At 38.1% G+C, this 22,761-nt stretch overlaps 1 protein-coding gene across 1 annotated transcript in view; it reads right to left on the bottom strand.

Moving 5' to 3' along the window:
• LOC126213607 (ankyrin-3-like) overlaps positions 1-22,761 on the bottom strand; it is a 294,242-nt gene that overhangs the window by 30,164 nt on the left and 241,317 nt on the right. The window contains exons 29-33 of the mRNA XM_049941464.1: positions 14,786-14,992; positions 11,831-12,060; positions 11,699-11,753; positions 11,401-11,619; positions 11,202-11,267 (exon numbers count right to left, since the gene is read on the bottom strand). Coding sequence (XP_049797421.1) covers positions 11,202-11,267; positions 11,401-11,619; positions 11,699-11,753; positions 11,831-12,060; positions 14,786-14,992 — 777 coding nt within the window. The remainder of the gene's footprint in view (positions 1-11,201; positions 11,268-11,400; positions 11,620-11,698; positions 11,754-11,830; positions 12,061-14,785; positions 14,993-22,761) is intronic.

Here is a 22,761-nt window from a genome sequence, read left to right as displayed (position 1 = left end):
TTTGCAGATCTCATCTGGCTCATTGTTTGTGTTATTCAAGTGCTGTAAATGAATAGTAATGGGAGAACAATAGCAGTAACTCTGAAGCCATATTCCGCACCACAAATGTTCACAAAAACCTTGACATATGTTGATGTAAGATCACAACAGCAAAGTGAGTTTATTTCTGGTTGTAATTCTGTTTCAATTCATAATCATCATTAATGTTCTGCCAAAGGGCAGGTTTTCACATGGTAGTTCTCCTGGCTGTCCAGTCTTCTGCCATCCTCTTCAGGTCCGCATAATTTCCTCTTTCCTTTATGTCGTCTATCGTCTTGAATCTCCTACCTCTCAGTCTTCTCCCATAAACCAGTTTTTCCAAAGCATCTGCTAGCAAGCACTCTCTTCTCAATGAATGTCCCAACAAGTTCTTTTTCCTTTCTCTTATAACCTTCAGCAGATATCTTCTCTCACTAACACTTTCCAATACTCTTTCATTACTCACTTTTTTCATCCAGCTTATCCTCTCCATTCTCCACAACATCCACATCGCAAATGCTTCTAACCTTTTTTTCATCCTCTCATCTCAGTGCCCATGTTTCTGCCCCATATAGTGCCACACTCCAGACAAAACATTTTCCAAGCCTTTTCCTTAGACCTTTATCTAATTTGCCACATAACAGTCTCCTCTTTCTGTTGAATGACTCCCTCGTTATGGCAATTCGAGTTTTCACCTCCTGGTGACATTTCAAGTCTTCAGTTATTGTGCTTCCAAGATATTTAAATGCACTTACTTGGCCTATGGTAGCTTGTCCTATTTTAATATTGAACAGTATGCATCTGCATCTGTTTAGTTTGGTCATTAGTAATACATCCGTACACACTGCAATGGTGGCAGAGAGCTGTTCATTCAGACTGTACATATTAAACAGACATGTATCCTCATTATTAATATACATATATTCTTCTTTCAATGTATTACATGCAGAGATTTGTTCATCTCCAAAAAATGATTTTCTGCTACACCTTCACATCATAAGGAACCAACACAAAACAAAAGAACTGCTCTCTCTCTCTCTCTCTCTCTCTCTCTCTCTCTCTCTCTCTCTCTCTCACCTCCCCCCCCCCCCCCCCAAAAAAAAATATTTATATACAAAGCACTAGTGGCCCACCCCAGATTTGCATGGGTCACACTAAGCATGATGATTCATCTGGTGTAGCGATAATTTTGTTTACGGGTGAGTGCATGGGCATCAAACATGCCACGCTGCTGCAGCCAGCATGGTTGTCGCAACTCCCATCACTGCCATGAGTTGCCACTGCAAACACCAATGAAATATGGAATAGGTAACATTTGGGCCATCTGAGAACTTACTCGCTCCAGTGCTAGTTTGGCATGAGTATCAAAAAGTCTACAGTAGTTCCTGAGAGTGGCCTGCACATACAGGCAGAAAATGGCAGTGGGGGACTTTAACTTATAATATGTATGCAAGGAGAAAATATGTATAGATTATAGTAATTTTGTGTGGCTCAATGGCCTGGTGCATGTCTTTCAATTGGACTTCACTCTGGTGACTTGCATGTACCTAACCAGTTATCCAACTGCAGAATGGGGACCTACAGCTTAACACCAAATCTGAAGCATGATTTGTTATGGCGAATATCTACATCACTGAGAGGTGAATACAAGGTTAAAAGGTAGAGTTACGAATTTGTGGGCCATCCGGAATACAATCACATAACCTTTTGGTATCCAGACACACACTTTACCTCCACACCACCAGGCTCGACACAGATCTCAGTCAAGCTTTGCTGCTCTCTAGAATTGTGACAGCTGTACCACTAGGTGGCAATGGCATTATTTTCACAGTGTTGGGGGACTTTGGTTCATCATAGTCTAGCCAATTTCCACTAAATATTTATAAATTATATACAGAAGTCATCCTCATGAATCAATCTTTTAGTCATAAACAGATAAAATCCCTACAGTAGTTCCTGACATTAGCCTGAAGGTACATAAACTGTGACACAAGACTTCAATTTATGTATGTACTAGTGACTTCGCCTGGCTTCGCATATGTAGCAATAAGTATCTGCAGCCAGACAATTTGAATGGCGTAGAGTATTTGTTTGTGGGTCATGAATCAAATTCAAACAACAATGTTAAGTAAGTGACTAGCATCACTTTCATACTTTCATACAAATTATGCAGGCCATGGCAGGAAAATTGTGTGGAGGCATTACTGTTCTGTGTTCCAGAAAGAATTGGCGTTTGGAGTGATATCTCACGGCAATGAAGGGAGCACATTGGGATGTATTCATAAAAATAAGTTTACAAACAATGTAAATATTGTATCTGAATTATGAGTGTGAGTGAGTGAGTGATTCAATATGTAACGGAGGCTGGCTGATGTGTGTGGGGTGGGAGGTGGGGGTGCGGGGGCGTGGGTGGGGTGTGTGGATGGGGGGGGGGACATGATGCACATGTTTAGACCAAGTTACAGCATTTCTCCTATGAAGATTAGTACAGATTGTGATGTATTGTTGAGACTCACTGCCACAATTTTTTGTGATGGACTCTTTATGGCAGGCTATTTTCACTGTACCATGCAAAGAATCATGTTTGCATCTAAGTTTGATTCAAAGAAAACAAAGTTGAGTCATCTGCTGCACTGCTGAAATAATGTAATGCTGAAGAAGTTTTTCAGAAAATGTATTACTTGAGGCATAAAAAATAAAACACCACATATTTAGGATTTGCATATTTCTTCACTATGCAATTTTCTCAAATGACTGCAGCAAAACTATGGGTAAAAGTATTTGAGTGTTTTAAATTGTAAGGCTCTCACCACTGCCCAACGATGAAGTGGTTATCTTTTTGTTATTGACCATGTTCATTAGAATACTTAAAAGTTGAGTAACTCACTGCCCATTGTTCAAAGAATTTGCAGTGAATTAAGAGTGTGAATTGCAGCTAGTAATCTAAGAGAAGCAAAAATTGGCAGTCTGAAAGTGTTGTCATATTTTGATACATGTCCCTCAAACATCTCTAGAAGTATTTCAAAATCCTATTATTCGTCCTCAGGAAATTTCTGAGTCCCATTCATCTGAAAAGATAGCCAGATGTGACTTATGCAACTTGCATGTCCCCAAACCAGTTATCCAACTAGGAAAAGGGGAGCTACAGTGTAATGTGGAATCTGAGCCACATTTCCATCTCACTGAGAGGTGAATGCCTTGTTAACAGGCAGCATGAAAAAAATTGATCCAGCTGGGATTCAATCTTATGGCAAAGGCATTGTTTCCCCAACTTAACTTTAATTCATTGTAATTCAAACCATTTGTGTGAAATTTTTATAAATTACATACCAAAAACCTTCCTCGAGAATTATCCATTAGTATCTATTAGTCAAATCCCTGGTGATTGTGGCTGAGAGCTGACAGGAGAAAGGAAAGCTGGCTGGAGTAAGGCATATCTTTATATTCTACATTAAGAGTACTATGGGATCCACAAAATTGTCCAAGAAAATAAAAAGTGGAGGTATCACATTGTTAAATGCGAAATGGGAACTGCTTTACTTTTTTTATCATTTGAATGCCATGCAAAGTGCTTAACATGCAACTGCACTATTACAAGCTGGAAAAAAATCACTGGTACGCCACTACAACTGAAACAAAGATGAAATGATGCACTTGTCTTCTGACAAAAGAGAGAGAATGGTGGCTGAACTGAAGGCAGCCTTTACAGAAAAAATGTAAAAGAGAAAGTAAAGATGTAACATAATCTTATAAATAACATGTTAAAAAGGTTTAAGAAAGAAGTGCCTATCTAGATAGCTAAGTAGTAACAGTTACCAATGCGCAATATGAATGACATACAATAACCATTTTGTGAGAAATTGACATCAAGGGGCCATCAGTACAAGTGAGCTGCACAACAGTTTTCAAAATCCTACAGAATGGAAGACATTTTTTGAAGGAGAGTACGAAGCAGGGTTTGTATCCAGCAGAAGTTTGAATACTTTCTCGTCATACAGTACACCATCAGCTGACAGAAAAGGGCACCCAACTTCACAGCAATTTTCATTGCACTTGATGATCCTATCAACATGTCAGGCACAGCCCAGTTGGGGAGTTTCATGAGAGAATTAACATTTAGCTAGAGGTGACACAGGAGCTTCTGAGTTTCATCTCACAGGAGAACACTATTGCTGGCACAGGTATTTTGACATTTTGGAGATGATAATTAATTCCTTTGGAGTGGAATGGAAACACATGGTCAGCAGCACAACAAATGGTGCATCATCAATGCAGCAAGTGCAAAATGGTCTTGCTAGCTAGATAGTGGAGAAACTGGAATCTGTCAAGGCCCCATTGACAGCTGCAGCTCACTGCCTGAAATGTCAAAAGGCACTATGAACTAAGTCAATAAGGAAAACTATACAATGAGGACCATTGTTCACACAGTGAACTATATTCAGTCACTCGGATCAGTACTTCTTACATTTAAAGAATTCCTGGCTGATGTCACCCGATATTTCATTCCACTACAAAGTTAGGTGGCATGGCCAAGTCATGAAGAGGTTCCTTAATTTGCAAGAAGAACTCACAACATTCCAGAGGATAAGCATATGAGTGATCCTGATTGGACTGTTGACCTTGTTTGTACATTCAATGCCATCAATTATTTCAATTCATTAAATCTATCAGTGCAAGAGGAGAATAATTTGGTAACAGGTATTGTGGACAAGATTGGTGGTTTCAAATAAAAGCTGAAACTATGAAAAAATCAAATTCAGGTTCATGACATGTAGCATTTCCTGAAACCCAAGACATCAGTTGTGTGCAAGACATGACTGACATAAGTTTCATTAATCAGAACAAATCATGATGAGTTCTCATGTCAGATTGTTGCCATTTTTGACTGCTGATGTACATCATTACTTTCAACTTGAGCTGATAGATCTCAATTACCTCTTTATCCAGTCCACAAATTTACAAGATTTTTATAAAATGTTACTCCCAGAGCAATATTTTCGACTGCTCAGAAAAGTTATTTCGATGTCTGCTTCAACAATGTGTACGGACTTTTTTTTCTGTTGTGATATTGACAAAGTCCTGCCAACATTCAGGACTAATACATTTTAATCTGAACAGTACGAGGAAAGATTGCTACTTACCGTAAAGATGACATGTTAAATTGCAGACAGGCACAATAGAAAAAGACACTTACACATTAGCTTTCAGACAAAGCCTTCATCACAAAAGGAAACATACACACACATTCATTCACACAAGCAAGCACATTTCACGCACATACAACTGCCATCAGTGACAACTCTGACTGGACTGTAACTGTCATGTAGAACAGAAGCAGCAACCTGTAAGGGGAAGGGATAGTAGGTTATGGGTGCATGGTGGGGGGGGGGGGGGGAGGGGGGGGGAGAGAAAGGAGTACTGTCTGACGGAGCATGCAGGAATGCAGGAACTACACTGCCAACAGGGTGCAGTGTCAGGGAGCTGTGAGGCAGGGAAGTGGGGAGGGGAGGGGGGAGGAATGAGGCGCAAAAAAGGAGAGGAGCAGGAAAGGGGAAAGGTGGGTGTGTTGGCAAAGGGAAGTATACAAAGAAGGTGGAGAAGAGAATACGTACGAGGCTGAGGCCAGGATGATTTCAGGAGCAGAAAACATATTTTAATGATAACTCCCAACTGCGCAGTTCAGAAAAACTGGTGGTGGAGGAGAGGATCCAGTGTGTGAAGCAGTCACTGAAATCAAGCATGTTATGTTCGGCAGCATGCTGCACCACAGGATGGCCTACTTTGCTCTTGGCCACACTTTGGCAGTGGCTGGTCATCCAGGTTGACATCTGGTTTGGTAGTCTAATATAAAAAGCTGTGCTACGATTGCAGCAGAGATGGTATATGGCATTGCTGCTTTCACATGTGGCCCAGCCTCTGATGCGGTAGGATAAGCATGTGACAGAACTCAAATAAGAAGTGCTGGATGGGTGGATTGGGCAGATCTTGCACTTATGTCTTCCTCAGGGATATGATTCCTGTGGCAAGGTGTTGTGATTGGGAGTGGCATAGGGATAGACTGGGATGCTGTGGAGTTTGGATGGGCAACAGAACACCACTTTAGGAAGGGGTGTTGTTGATACTCCAAGTTGGAGTCTCCATTGTTACATTTTGATCTGAGTGCTTTCACACTTTTGGCTATATCATGGAACCATAATTCCAGACATTTACATATCATAAAACTGAAATGTACAAATTTATAAATATCACAACTTAATGTTTAAGTAATATAGTTATTGCTTTGGCAGAAGGATAAAAAGATGAAAATAAATGCTAGTGATAAAATCCTGCTTATAAAAGTACACTACAATATTTGCCTCTTGGAAATAGTCCCACTGTGTTGCAAACAAGTCTTCCTGTTTGTCATTTGTGCTGCCTTTAGCATATAACCATCTGACTGACACACCAGCACAGAGCAATGCAGTATTGAGGGAAGCTGAAGTGCTAGACCCACTCGGCTCTGCTCCAGGTGTGTCTGGCCTGGTGCAGGTTACCTGTGTGTTGCCACCCACATCAATGTGGGAAAACAAATCATATCCATCTTGTCAATAGTAGTTCAAAAATGCTCAATTGCTTGGTATTATTTGCTCTTTGTGTTAGTTGATTAGTATCTTTGCCATCAACATGCACACAATTTTCCGTGCAATTGTCAAAATAGCAGCGTGTCTGACACGATATTTGTAGCTACAGTATCAATCATCATTTGCTCATCAGATCGCACTCTTTGGTCCACTTGTTGCATGATTTCATGGTCTAGAGTCTGGGCCTGCCAATCCACTCTTCATCGTATCTACTTTTTTATCCACTTTGCCTAACTCTTCCTTCATTCAATACTGTTGTCCCACAAATCAGGCACAATATTTGATGAAATTAAGCAACTGTAGATAATTTTGTACATAAAAATCTAACAAGAGTATGCTCTTCATAACTGACAGAAGCAACAATTTCTGAAGTCATTATTGTTTCCTTTCACCCATAACAAATATGGCTGAAACGACACAAAGGCTTCTGTAACTTTCTAAACAATCAATAGATGATGCTGCTTTGTCCAACACTGTTCTGAGATGGTAACATTTATATAAAAGCAAACAGCCCTTGCTTTCTCAATATGCCTTAGATAAAAGAATCAGTCAGAACTTAGTACCTTATCATTTTTTTCTGTTTTACTTTCAACGAATCAGTGTCAATTTACATGTCATGTAGCTACAACATTCACGAAAAATGGTGCACTTTTAAATATCATTTCCATCCATCTCAACAGTTTTTATTAATCTCTAAACAAAGGCCCCTATTCCAACATGAAAAATGTTCAAAATAGCACGTACGGTAATCTTCTGTCAGAGGCCTGAACAGATGAAAACTTTGCATATATTGGGTTTGTGATGTATGGCAGTGAGGCACGATTTCCCCTGCAATCTTAGCATTGGTTTTTAATCTTGTGAGTGATATTGCACAATAATGCAAAACTAAGTTTTTATTAGCAAACTTGGTGATGACATATTCCCACAAATGATTGTTTGCTGCTTTTCCCAAATATTCATCAGACCCATACAATGCTGATCACAAAAGGCACTCACCCTTACTTTCTCTGAGGATTGTGCAGTTCTGAAATGTTCTTCTTCAGTGACACTATGTGGTATAATTCCTTCAACTCCCTTTTCAAATTCAGACTAAAAGAAACGAACCCACGTCTACATGCTGTCACAGTATTTTCTAAGACCTCCTCTCTTCCCACTCTGAAAATGTACATAAGTTGGTGGTTATTTATTTCCTTGCCTCTTTATTATGATTTTTAATGCTTGTGACACCCAGCATGTACAAAACCTTTGAATAACATTGTTTAAAAAGAATGATAATCATGTTTTTTTAATAATGGAAATCTTGCATTACATTGCATCCCTATGTTATCTGGTGGTCTGATTAGTCAACAGCATTCATCCAACAATTTTAATTGATGACAAACACAGAGTGCAGCTGTATTATACCCACTGTAGCACCCCATCAATATGAATCATGTTTCAACTTCAGTTTTTCAGATTTCTTTTACCACACACAGTCTAACACACATGTCAGCCATTTTCTCACACGTGACAGCACTATTATCTCTTAACATAACATGTGACATTGCCAAAGAATATGAAACAATGCTCAGTCATTGGGGCCACAGGAAAACTCTTCATGAGACGACAAATATGAGACATTTCTTTCTGACTGTCTACCTGTTGTGATATAAATAACCATGAGTCACATATATTCTGAGCTGTTAATCACGTTTTTGGCTAGTATTAAAATTTTCTTGTGTAGCACAAGATCTGATCACTGATATCTCTGAAACACAATAACTCACTTTGACAGCGTGACTTTCTGGTTCCTTCACATATTGACGTGAAAATTTATTTCTTGTTTTGTTTCTTAGATAACATACTATTTTGATGTGGTTTCCTTTTCAAAGACAGATAATGTTTTTAAGATACTGTATATAAACATAAAATATAACTATTCTCTTCCAGTGCCTGGGACATCTTCTTGACTGTTTATAGTTAATGAACCATGTTTTCACCCATGATAATGATTGATGATTTTTGACACACACAAACATAACTACTCTAAAAAAATATTGATGTGATTCAAAAGGATGATACAGACAGGGTTGCCATAAGTTTCCCCAAGTGAAATTCCCTGATTTCCAGACAAGTTTTAGCATTTTTCCCTGATAAATTTTGTGATCTCAAGGGTAAGTAAAGACATAAATTGACAAAAAAAAAAAAAAAAAAAAATGGAAATCTTGCATTACATTGCATCCCTATGTTATCTGGTGGTCTGATTAGTCAACAGCATTCATCCAACAATTTTAATTGATGACAAACACAGAGTGCAGCTGTATTATACCCACTGTAGCACCCCATCAATATGAATCATGTTTCAACTTCAGTTTTTCAGATTTCTTTTACCACACACAGTCTAACACACATGTCAGCCATTTTCTCACACGTGACAGCACTATTATCTCTTAACATAACATGTGACATTGCCAAAGAATATGAAACAATGCTCAGTCATTGGGGCCACAGGAAAACTCTTCATGAGACGACAAATATGAGACATTTCTTTCTGACTGTCTACCTGTTGTGATATAAATAACCATGAGTCACATATATTCTGAGCTGTTAATCACATTTTTGGCTAGTATTAAAATTTTCTTGTGTAGCACAAGATCTGATCACTGATATCTCTGAAACACAATAACTCACTTTGACAGCGTGACTTTCTGGTTCCTTCACATATTGACGTGAAAATTTATTTCTTGTTTTGTTTCTTAGATAACATACTATTTTGATGTGGTTTCCTTTTCAAAGACAGATAATGTTTTTAAGATACTGTATATAAACATAAAATATAACTATTCTCTTCCAGTGCCTGGGACATCTTCTTGACTGTTTATAGTTAATGAACCATGTTTTCACCCATGATAATGATTGATGATTTTTGACACACACAAACATAACTACTCTAAAAAAATATTGATGTGATTCAAAAGGATGATACAGACAGGGTTGCCATAAGTTTCCCCAAGTGAAATTCCCTGATTTCCAGACAAGTTTTAGCATTTTTCCCTGATAAATTTTGTGATCTCAAGGGTAAGTAAAGACATAAATTGACAACAAAAAAAAAAAAAAAAAAAAAAAAATATGTAAGGACTTTCATATTTCTCCCCAATGTGAGCAAAAATCTTAAGTACTAAAATGAACATCTTTTGTAATGAACTGTTTTTAGATGGAGAAAGCAAGCCAAATGGTATATGTGTTTCATTAAGGCCACTGTTGCTATTTTATTTCAATAAAATGAAACACATTTGGTGACAAAACTACGCATTTCCTTGGTGTCACAAGACAGATTTAAAATATCTTCACTGATCTCAGAAATAAGCTCAGAAAAATGTAGATGTCTTGAAAGAAGTGTGTAAACCAACACCATAGGTGACCACCAATAAAATGTTGGTTCTATTTTTCTTTCAAGAAATATATGAGTACGTAGTGAACAAACTGCCAGTGACTGCCACCATTTTCTTCTTGTTATCACTCATACTTTCTAATATATAAACTACTTTCAAGGTGCCAAAATGTACTAGAATAAATAAAAGTCTATAAAACACCGTACTGTACAATGTGCTTGTGGTGAGACAGTCACAATTCCTAAACTCCATCGCCCACGGCCTCTGGCCTGCCGAGGAGCACTGCAGTCGTAGGTCCACGGATAAACCATGAAAATCTGCCACATTATGCCACACACAAACAGATCGGGCCTGCAGGTAGATCAGTGAGACCAGATCCAATGGATGGGGCTTGCACATTAGTCGGAAACGATGGGCTTCAGATATGCAGAAATGGCGTGCAGTTTTGGCCATCATGAAAGTCTACTCATGTGGCCAGCATGTCAAAGGCACCATGTTGATGAAATGAGCCTGCAGTGATCAATGTATGCAGCAGATAACTTGAGCAAATATTCTGAGAATCAGTACTAATGAAGATAGGTAGCAGTTCACCATAAAGATGATCGCTGAGCCACAGATAGGCATGTAGAAAAGACAAACACAGTCTCACAACTAAATTTTTGGCCATAGCCTTTGTCAGAAAACGAGTGCACATACACAGTCACAACTCATGCATACTTGACTGCCGTCTCTGGCTGCTGCGTCAACAATCTCTGAGAATCAGATCCAAACAAACCACTCCTCAAGCCTCCCTGCCTCTCATCGGCAGCTGCTAGGCTAGTGGCAAGAAGTGGTGGCAGCACTGACTGCAAGCTGAGGGGAGTGGTAGGAAGGAGAGAAGCAGTAAGAATGAGGAAGTAGGAAAGCAGCACCCAGCCAGCGACAATGCATGACATCTCATAAAAAAATCATTTCTGAGACAAAAAACGAGATTTTCCCAGTGGTTTTTTTTTTTTCAAATTTCCCTGAAATTTCTCTGACACGTTTGAAATTCCCTGATATTCCCTGATTTCCAGAACTTGTGGCAACCCTGAAAGACCTTCAATCCTAATATGTGCACTCCATTACTAGTATTGCAACAGGTTTTGAAAAATGTAAAACAGTGACAAATATTTTTAAAATATATTCTACAATATTTACATGGGTTATATACCTAAATTATCTTGGAATTCTGCTGGACTTGGAGGTGGTGTCTTGGATGATTTTGGTGAGTGAATCTCTGAAAATAATAAAGACAGTATTATATCAGATGTTTTAGAGACAGTATGTGTATTTATACATAGGCTTCAAATGATTTGACATCGAAGCCAATTAATTATATTATAACTGTGGATTCGAATACATCATCTCACCCTTCTTTGTTATTACAGTTGTCTCAACAATGTTGGGTGATGAAACATCTAGCTTCTCTAACTGATCTGAAACTTTCTGTATCTCATTTCTATATGTCTGTCCTTTCTCATGAGACAGAAAATCTTCCATAATTCCTTTAACATCCTTTTCTTCAGCTGCATACTTTTCCTCACCTTCTACATAATCCTTCCGCTCAAGTCCTGCCATTTTTTCATCACCTGTAAATGGGCAAAAGGCTGACAATTTACTAAATTGAGGCCTTTCTACTAAATATATGGAAACACTATCAAATTTTACCTTTATCTTTGGCCTGTTTCTCGGAGTTTACCAGTTCTTCAACAGATTCAGACTCCTGTAGAAGCAGAAATTGTTTAATAATATAAAAAATAGAATAAATAAAATTATATAAAAAACTGAAATGGTAAGTACCTTCATTAAATCTTGCTCTGTGTAAGATGGATCAAGACTTGTATTTCGTCGAAGGGTTGCATCTCGAGATGGTCCAAGCTCCTCTCGGAGGTTGTCAAAACCAGATTGGTCAAGATGAACTTTAGCTACAGCACGTTCCATGTCATCTGTCACAAGCTCCACATTAAAGACACACTGGTTTACAATATCATCCCTATTTATTTTTCGAAGTGCTTTTTCCAACACATTTCCTGGAAATTAATAATTGATTTTCATATAAACTCTTGTATAAAGTACACATGGAAGTCCTAAATCTTTCTGCTTTATCATTCCCATCAATAATGCAATTATGACCCAAATAGCAGACACATAGGCACTGAGTTCAGTCTGTAGTGTCAACTTCCTAAGACTTTGCTAAGTTTCTTCATTAAGCCTGTTTGTGTGCAATATTCAAGACTGTCAGTTTGAGGCCATATATAGTATTATAATTTATGTAATGTTAACTATGTGAACATGACAAACTCAAATTTCTTCAAAGTACAGAGAATATTTCTGTGAAATGAATAACTTTGTAGCATTTTTGTTTTTCATATTGGTATTCCAGCTGCTACGGGTTTATTTATAAAGTGTCATTTTTTATTTTGTGGTACACTGTTGCTATTTGAGTTTACATATCATCATTTTGTCATTTGGAGATAGTGAGTGGAGTGTGGACATAGAAAATGGAGTGCCTAGTGGAGAAATCATCACATTTCCAAGATACTATTCTGTCTGAGTTCAGTAGAGAGCTGACAGCAGTGGAGGCAACCAGAAGCATTTGTGCTGTGTATGGGGATAATGCCATTAAACAAAGTATGGCAAGAAAATGGTTTTCTCATTTTAAGGAGGAACGTTTTGACATTAGTGACTCTCCATGTTTAGGAAGACCTTCATGTTTGGTGAAGATCGTTTAAGCGCATTAATCCACAATGATACACATCAGTGTACTCAAGAACTGGTACATGTGATGAACTGTAATCATCCCGCCATCATGTGACATTTGCATGCAGTGGAGAAGATTCAAAAAGTAGGTGTATGGGTACCATATGCTCTAAGCCAAAATCACAAAAATTAGTACGTGGCTATGTGTGCATCTCTGCTTGCTCATCATTAATTGGCTCATGAACAACACTAAACATTCCTGTCCTGTATCATTACCGGTCAAGAGAAATGGCATCTTTATATTTACACAAGGGAAAGAGAGCAATGGTTGAGCCTGAACAAAGCAACGATTCCCTGTACAAAGACCTGTGCACATTCACAAAAGATAACCTTATGAATCTGGTGGAATAGTGACGTTTGGTGTACCACAAATTGGTTCCCCGAGATGAAGACCAACACTTCTGACATTTATTGGCAGCAACTGCTATTGTGTACCCATCTTATTCACTTAATCTTGTACTTTCAGATTTTCACCATTTCTGCTCCCTATCAACAACCTACCAAGAACTTCCTTTCCATATAAAAATGCACTCCAAACATGGTGCAACGAGTTCTTCACCTCAATACCACATGACTTCTACAGTTTTGGAACTGAAAAGTTACCCCAGCATTAGCAGACTGTCATAATAGTGTAGAAGAATATAGTAGCGATGACTGAAGTCCTGTTACATGCACCTGTTGTGCTTCCCTACAGAAAAATGCTACAAAACTTATGCAACACCCTAATATTTAATGTCGATTAATGAACTTAATTTGTGCATGTGTAAAGGAACTGTAAATGCTCTGCCATTTTGTAAAAAAAAAAAAAAAAAAAAAAAAAAAAAAAAGAGAGAGAGAGAGAGAGAGAGAGAGAGAGAGAGAGAGAGAGAGAGAGAGAGAGAGAGAGAGAGGAGAGAGAGAGTACCAGACACTATGAGTGTGGCTAACAAATATGTAACTTCCCTGATGTCTGGACAGTTTCCATGGAGGAGGTCAACTGGAGTTATGGCATCAATGACTGGCCACAATAGGAAAAAAATATGGTGGGCAATGTGTTGTTAGTACTTTACTGAAATGGTCAATGCATGCCAAGTAGTTACAAATATACAGACAAACTGACCCTGCTGTCCTAGAATATGAACCAATCTATAGCAACTATCTCCACAGTATTCTACATATCTCATTAAACTAGATATTAGAAATGGAAATGAATCTTTGTGTAGCTTCAGTATTACGTACAGAAACATGGTTAAAAAAGGGAATGAACATATGTAGGTAATTTAATTTGAAATGCAATAAAATATAATTTCATGAAAAACAACCAATAAACCACTAACTACATTCATATACGCACTGAACTTTGACTAGGCAAACCCACATTGCAAATCAAAATATAATATGGCAGAAATATAAGCTACACTGTCATACAGATGAAAAGGAAACCATTAAGGAAAAAGATTAATTCAGACAATATCCAGGTAGAGACAAAAAGTAACACCTGTGGGATCAGAAACTGATAATCAATATAGAAACATTTCTACTGAATATACTTTGTAATACTGCAAATACCTAATGGTGGAAGTCACAGTAAGACACAAAGACAGTTCTGAAAATGAGAGTTGACAAATGTTTTATGTCTGCAGTTGAGGATAAAGAATTAATACTAAGTGTAACACTGCCCCAAAGTTTCTGACTCTAAAAGTGATATTTTTTAGAGAACAGCACCTTTCATACTGATACGACCCACTTAGAGGCACTACACTTTTAAAATGATACTGATAGCATGTGATATAAATAGCAATCCCCCTCTATGATGTTCACTAGCAACAAAGTTTACAACTTCTGGGGCTACCTTACACAGATAAATGAATGTGAAATGTAAGGAACAAATAAATATCACTTGAGACATGAAAATTTCACCTCTACACTCATCAAACTATTGTAATGAATACCTGAATGTACAGAAAATATCATCTATACCAGAAATACATTGTTTTTTGGAGATTACTAACTTACCATTTGCTTTATTACCCGATGTCTGAAGCCACAATCGCAGCATCACCATGGCTTGTTGATTCACATTGTCTGGATATTCAGTCTTTATTAGATTTACATCTGAAGTTGAGACTCCTAGCTCACCAGCTAAGGCCACCCAGTCTGATCCAAGAAGGTTTGATATATCTGAGAGGCGTATGTCAGCCCGATGAATAGCATCTGGATGACCTACAGAAATTAACAAATAAAAATTATGTTACACACATGTGTTATTAGGTGTGAAGATTACACAGAGAATATCTCATTTTAATGGAAGAACCATTACCAAAACAACCAAGTAAGAGCAACAATGGCAAAAGAACACAAAGAGAAGATGTGAGTAGGTTAAAAGAAGAGGAGGTGGAGAAATAGTTTAAGATAAAGATTAAAAATGGATTAACAGAACTAGAAAACAAAAGCAATAGGAAAGAAGGTGAAGATCTCGATACAAAACAGAACAAGACAATAACAGTTATAAAGGAGACAGCAGGAACTATTAGTAGATAACAATAATAACAATATCAAATGCAAATAATCGTTCAATGAATCATGTAGAAAAGCAGTTGAGGCCAGGAAGACAGCCAGACAGGCAGTGATGAGCAATAACAAATATGAAAATAGTCACAAGAGAACTGAAGAGAAAAGATCATTCACAAATAAATAAATAAATAAACAGAGAAGGCAAGGAGGGCTACAGCCAGAAAAATACTGGACAATGAGAAGCTGCAGAAACGAGTACACGACTAAGCCTATGATAATGAAGGATGATAATGGAAAACTGATCACTACAAATGAAGGGAATCTAGAGAACTGGAGGAGATATCTCAAAGAACTGCTGAACAGCCCAGTAGACACCTACAACAATGAGTACAGGGCACGTAACAATCAGGACATACAACCATTAGTTGAAGAACCAACTTTGATGGAGGTTAAAGAGGCAATAAAAAAATTGAAAAATGGGAAGAGCCCAGGCATTGACGTGATATCAGCACAGCTCTTCAAAGAATGAGGAGACAAGACATATGAATGGTTAGCTGAATTGATAAAAAGAGGTGTGGAGGAAAGAAGCAATGCCAGAGGAATGGAAAATTGCTGCTGTGTGTCCCATGAACAAAAAGGGAGACAAAATGTTGACACAGAACTACAGAAGTATATCTCTACTACACACATACTATGAAATAACATCAAGAATTAAACTGAAAAGACTCTACTCTTACACTGAAGAAACATTAGACACAGCACAAGCAGGATTCGGAGAATGTAAGTCAACAACCAACCAAATATTCACACTAAAGACAACTACTAGATAAGAACTGGGAGCACAACCAGGATACCTTCTGTATGTTTATAGACTTCAGCAAAGCATTTATGACAGAATAATGAGAGAGGAGATGTGGAGGATAATGGCAGAGTGTGGGATACCAGACAACTAACTAAAATGTGTGATGGAATCCAAGCATGGAGAGAAAGTACAGGAGGGAGCTCTATGAAACGTTTGGGGTAAAAACAAAAGACAGGGAGATACATCATAAAACACGTTCAATATGGCACTCAACAAGACCCTGAGGAGAGTAACACAAGACTGTACAGGAGTCACCATAGGGAAAAAGATAAATGTTCAGGATTTCATAGATGATATTGTGGTGATAGGAAAGAGCATGGAAGACCTGGAGAAAAATAGTAAATCACTAGAAATATTGGAGCAGCCACCTACGACTTAGCAAAGTACTTGGCGTCTTTGCTCAAACCAGTGGTAGGAAAGTGTCCACATCATATAAAGAATTCTAGTGATTTCATCAGCAGACTTAAGTTACTGCAGCTGAAAAGTTATGACTTGTTGGTCAGTTTTGATGTAGTTTCACTTTTTACAAATGTACATCTTGTGGACTCACTACATCTCACTGACAATAGGTTTGGAGCTGACATTACAGTGCTGTTTGAGTGTGCCCTCTCCTCTACATATTTTTTATTTAACAATGAGTTTTATGAGAAATCAGACAGTGTTGCCATGGGGAGTCCTTTGTCTCCCTTGGTGGTCAATCTTTTTATGGAAGATTTTGAGGAGCAAGCACTCACCTCAGCCAATTTTTAACCAACAATATTTTGGCGATATGTTGATAATACTTTTATAGTCTGGCCCCATGGTTTGGACTGTCTGCGAGCGTTCCTACAACATCAACTCTATACATGAAAACATAAAATTTACTATGGGGTTGGAGAAGGAGGGTTGCCTGCCATGTTTAGACGTTTCAGTGCGATGTAAGTGCGATGGCATGCTTGGTCATTCCGTATATAGAAAGCCCATTCACACAGATCTTTACTTGCAAACCGCTAATTGCCACCATCCGGCATAAATGATAGGTGTTTTGAAGACATTGATTCACTGAGCCCACGTCATCTATGACACCAATAGTTTGCAAACAGAACTGGAGCGCCTGCAGATTGTATTTCTGAAGAATGGGTTTTCATACCAGCAAGTGGAAAAAGTGATGCAGACCTGTAAACGACAGAGCAAAGAAGAGGAAGAGGCCTTTAAAATGACTGCCTATTTACCATATATTGGTAATATTTCAGCACAAATAGGCAGAATACTAAGAAAATATACAGTGAAAGCAATCTTTCACCCTCCTGCAAAAATTTCGTTGCTGTTGGGATCTGTCAAAGACAACCTAGAGCTGTGCAAGGCAGGTGTTTACAGGATTATGTGTGAATGCGGCAAATCTTATTTAGGGCAAACAACACATACTGTGCAGGATTGCATTGTAGAACATCAGCGGCATACTCATCTTCTTCAGCCTTGTAAGTCTGCCATCGCTGAACACATATTTCCACTGGTCATGTCATAAATTACAGTGAGACAAAAATTGTTGCCCATATGTCTAACTTTTGGAGTTGTATTATTAATGAATCTGTGGAAATACAACTGCCTTATAGTGAGTCTCTTACTAATCAACACAGCGGTTTTCAATTGAATCTGGCATGGAATCAATCATTGAAAAAATCCGTGTCCTCCGTAGCCAGTGTAGTTCTGTGATGGAACAGCAGGAAGACAATCAAATTTATATCAATGTGGCGAGTTTTCATCATGGAGGGCACATGGCGCAGCGGAATCGAATGCACTCAAGTTGCGCATGCACAACGCCAAGTGAATTCACCACTCATGTGCCACCAGGGCCTTAAATATCAGAGCTCAGTGCAATTTCGCCAGTATCACCTGAAGATGGCCAGAAGAGTCTGTGCCGAAATATTGTAGCAGAAGTTACAAACATCTGGCAGTTTTCCCGAAATTTTGTGGAACAAATGATAAGTTGCTCATATGGAAAAATGATCTTGTACCAGACCTTGGACCAACAATGGCTGAGATCAGGCAGGTTACGGAAATGTAGGATATCATTTTCCCCTTCTCTTATTCTCTCCTCTCCCCATCCCTCGCCAGTAGCACAACCTCCACTTTACTGTTATTAGTACCCCGTGCTATGTTCCTAAATCCATGTTAACACCATCTTTAAAAGAATGTAACTACAGTAGATGAGTCAGTATGTTTCTGTACTATTTCCTTGTGAATATTGCTTCTTCTCTGTACATTTATTGTTTTTGTAATAGAGAGATGGAGCAGGGGTATTCTGTTATGTGAATATCATTGTAGCTACCATGAAAATACACACAAAACTTGAAACGACTTTCTGTACTGATACAGATCTACATGAGGCTCAGTAAGATCAAAATGTAGTTGCCAGTACACCTACAAAGAAAAGACAAACATAGTTCCATTACCTATACATTCTGAGTAGGTATGTGACTGGTAAGTATGTAATTGATCATGTATTCAAGCTCCTGGTGTCATTGAAACTTAGTACTGGTGCGCCACGTACAAAACTAGGGATCACTACAGGAATTAAAGTATCCTGTGGAAGGAAAAGTGAAATGTATCTCTTGGTAAGAACAAATAGAGATCCTGAAGTAATGGTGCTCTAAAAAACTCTCACAATTACTATGAAAGATTATTAAAAAATGAAGGAACATGCTCATTATGTCAGAAGTCAATAAGTCAGACAACAGAATTGAGGCTATACAGAATGAAGTGAAATGAGAGACAGGACTAGCAGTCAGAGAACAGGATAACACCACTACTAAACTGAGTAGAAGGGCTATAAATGAAGAGTCAAAGTTAGCAAATATATTTAATAATCATTTCTTAAATATAGTAGAAAGCATCGGTGCAAACAGTTCAAGAGAAAAATCACAGCAGTATGTTGAAAAAATAACTCTAATGAAATTCAGTCAAGTGAATCTATCACCAACTTCTTCTAAAATTAAGAAAATTATGCATTCTCTCCAAAATAAAAGCTCATTTCGTGTTGACGGTGTTTACAATGGAGTACTAAAGATTTGTTCTTGTATAGTAAGCCCTGCCTTATCAAAAATATGTAATGCACCACTAACTCAAGACATTTTTCCAGAGAGATTTAAATATGCCACTGTCAAACAACTCCATAACAAAGGGATAGGAGAGATGCCAATAACTACTGACTTGTTTCAATGCTGACATTATTTACCAAAATTTTTGAGATAGTGACATATTCTAGAATAGTATCTCATCTGAGCAACAAAAACATCCTCAGCAAATCACAGTTTGGATTTCAGAAGAGTTGTTCTACGGAGAATGCCACTGACATATTCCATATTCACTCACCAAATTTCACAAGCATTAAATAATAAAATAGCACCAGTTGCTATTTTTGTGACCTATCTAAGGTTGGTTGGTTGGTTTGGGGAAGGAGACCAGACAGCGAAGTCAGCGGTCTCATTGGATTAGGGAAGGATGGGGAAGGAAGTCGGCCATGCCCTTTCAAAGGAACCATCCCGGCATTTGCCTGGAGCGATTTAGGGAAATCACGGAAAACCTAAATCAGGATGGCCGGATGGGGGATTGAACCGTCGTCCTCCCAAATGCGAGTCCAGTGAATACCCACTGCGCCACCTCGCTCGGTCCTATCTAAGGCATTTAACTGTGTGAATCACAGTAATCTCCTAGATAAACTGAAGTTTTATGGGTTGCATGCTGTAACCAACAAGTGGATAACATTACATCTGATTAAAAGAAAGCAGAAAATTGTACTTTGCAATTTAATCAATGTAGTCCGGGGACTGTCTGTGAAGAAATCCCATATGGGGTTCCCCAAGGCTCAATCTTAAGTTCAATATTGTTCCTCGTGTATGTAAATAACCTTCTGTTCAATATACAACAAGCAGAATTAAGTCTTTTTGCAGATGACTCTAGTATTATAATAAATCCAAGCATTCATACAGAAACAGAAGAAATGGTAAACAATGTTCTTAAAGGTACCACTGACTGGCCTTTGTGAATGGTTTCACCCTCAGTTTTAAAAAGACACAATATACTCAGTTCTGCACATATAGGGGTACTATACCAATGATAAGCAGTGAGGAAATACAAATAGGGCGAAACTTCTAAATTCTTAGATGTTCATATTGATGGAATTAAACTGGTAAAAGCACATTTACAACTCCTAAAATAACTTACAATGGAATGGTCCTGTAAGACATGTTGAAACATACCCTGAAATTTTTTACACATGAAAAAGTCAACGAAAGAAACGCACTGTCAAAATATTAGCTGCTAAGAAGCACTGCAAGTATTAAAAAAAATAGCTGAAAAGTGCCAAACTCATAGTGTGCCAGGTGGAAGTACAAATGTACACCACTACTGGCGCTGTAGCAACTGCGCATGCACAACTAGGCACACTCATAGCCGAGGTCAGCAGTACATTTGTATACAGGAAACGTGGCATGACCTGATCATAATTGTTATGATGTAAAGTCAAGCGCTGTCATGCCAGTCGGGAATGAGAGAGGAGAGAGGGCTGTGAAGAAGACATCAGCCAACTGAACGCTGACCGACCCCTCTCCAGGACAACAACATGACAGCAGTAGCCTCTATGCGAAGAGAACATAAGTGCCATGCCCGACTGGCCGTGGCACAGTTCTACAGAAGCTTCAAGACAAACGACCTGATTAGAAGAATCAACTGTATTACTTCACTTGTATTAGGATTGGTTATGCTGAAGAACCTTGCTTATTTTGCTTGTCGCCCTTTGCTTGTGACACATATAGATGACACAAAGTTACGTAGTGTAATTGTTCATTTTGTAATAAAACTCATTAATACAATTTGCCTGAATCATTGTCTAGCAATCCGAGGAAGTAGGTTTCCTAGACACCCCATATTCGACGACTAGGAAGGATTCAACAGTAATTTTTAAAGGCCATTTCAGGTTACTGTTCTCTGATAGTTTCTCTGACATTACAGTACACAGTTACAATTCTCTCGAATCACCATCTCAAGTAACATCTATTACAAATTATCAGTTGCTTTTTGCAGGATTGGTAAGTATTGACAATACAGATAAAGCTGAATTAATGTTTAGTGTGCCTTCATAATGCATGCCTGCCAATAGTACCTTTTTTTTCTTCCAGTTTCACAATAATGTGGAATCCAATTAATGTTCTCAATTTAGCAATGATGAAATATGAAGAATGTGGTTCCCAGCCAAAATCACCTACTTCTCCTGAGGATGTCAAATGTGTCATTTGTTAGTTGATTTCCTTGACATTCATTTGAATGATATCAACATTTCATTTGAAATTGTGGATACGTTAGAAGAAATAGGAAATAACTGAGATGATTCCACGAATTGTGGTTCGGACAAAGTCATTTGTGTCAGTAACAGTTCTGAAGAAGAATACCTTTCATGCCTAAAAAGAACACGTACTGCAACAGCTTTCAGCAATAAAGAAAAGGCAATGAAATTTTGGTTAAACGAAGGACAGAAAAAATGCTTGAAGTTATGCAGTGTGCAACGGCATTTCTGTTTCACAAAATCGGAGTGTGAACTGTAGAAATGGAAGAATGAATTACTTGAAGTAAGAAATATGCGCCAAACGGAAACCTGATACCATCTGAATGAAAAATTGATCAAAAGATTTAGAGCTGTTCGTGAGAGGCTGTGCACCGTTACTGATGGAGATCTGTGAGACTGGGCACTCTGATTTGCATCTCACATGAATATCGCTAATTTCCAGACTTTGTTCAAAAATGGCTCTGAGCACTATGGGACTTAACTTCTGAGCTCATCAGTCAGGCTTTGTTGACCTGGCTACACAGGTTCACAAAATCGTACAGAACAGGAAGTCGCAAAATTACCAAGTTTACATCACGTAAACATGTACAGCAGCTGTCAGTGATAGACAATGCTAAAGAGAAATACATAGCTGATGTTAGGACATAACTTGCTGTTATCCCCGTAACTGCTGTTTATAACACTGATCAGTCAGGTGTCATGGAAGAACTGCATGCACACTGCACTTTATCATTTTGGGGTGAAAAACAGATGGAGTCGGTTGACCAATCAATGAATGCAATGACACATTCATATATGATAATGCCAGTGATAAGTACGAGTGGTTTATTGTCTGTCTTCAAGAACCGCAAGGCAAATTAGAACCAAAAATAAGGAATGGATTGTTTAATTATATCTTGTAATCGACATATCAAAACCAAGAAAAATGGAAAAAAATAATTTTCAACATTTCCTTCCAAACATATTCCTACCAGCTGCAGAAACTAATTCATTGCTTTTGTTGGATTCATGGTCTGGACATAATTATGCCTCTAATTTTGTGGATAACAACAAAAAATCTATAAATGTCATGTGGACTCTGCCTGGAACTAGTAGTGCGATTCAACCACCCGATAAAGAATTTTTTTACAGTGGAAAGCATTTTTCAGAAAATTATCAGACAACGTAATTTCTGATCCTCTCTCTCATTTCAGGTTTATCAGCAGAATGGTATTCTTAAGCTACAGTCATTTGTGCATTACCAGTTTTCTTCGCCACATTTTACGAATTTGATCAAGTATGTCTGGTATGCATCGC

Source organism: Schistocerca nitens, chromosome 1 (genome assembly GCF_023898315.1).
Source record: "Schistocerca nitens isolate TAMUIC-IGC-003100 chromosome 1, iqSchNite1.1, whole genome shotgun sequence".
Taxonomy (NCBI): Eukaryota; Metazoa; Arthropoda; class Insecta; order Orthoptera; family Acrididae; genus Schistocerca; species Schistocerca nitens.
Note: the sequence above shows the minus strand (reverse complement) of the source record. Positions and strands in the feature narration are given on the sequence as shown.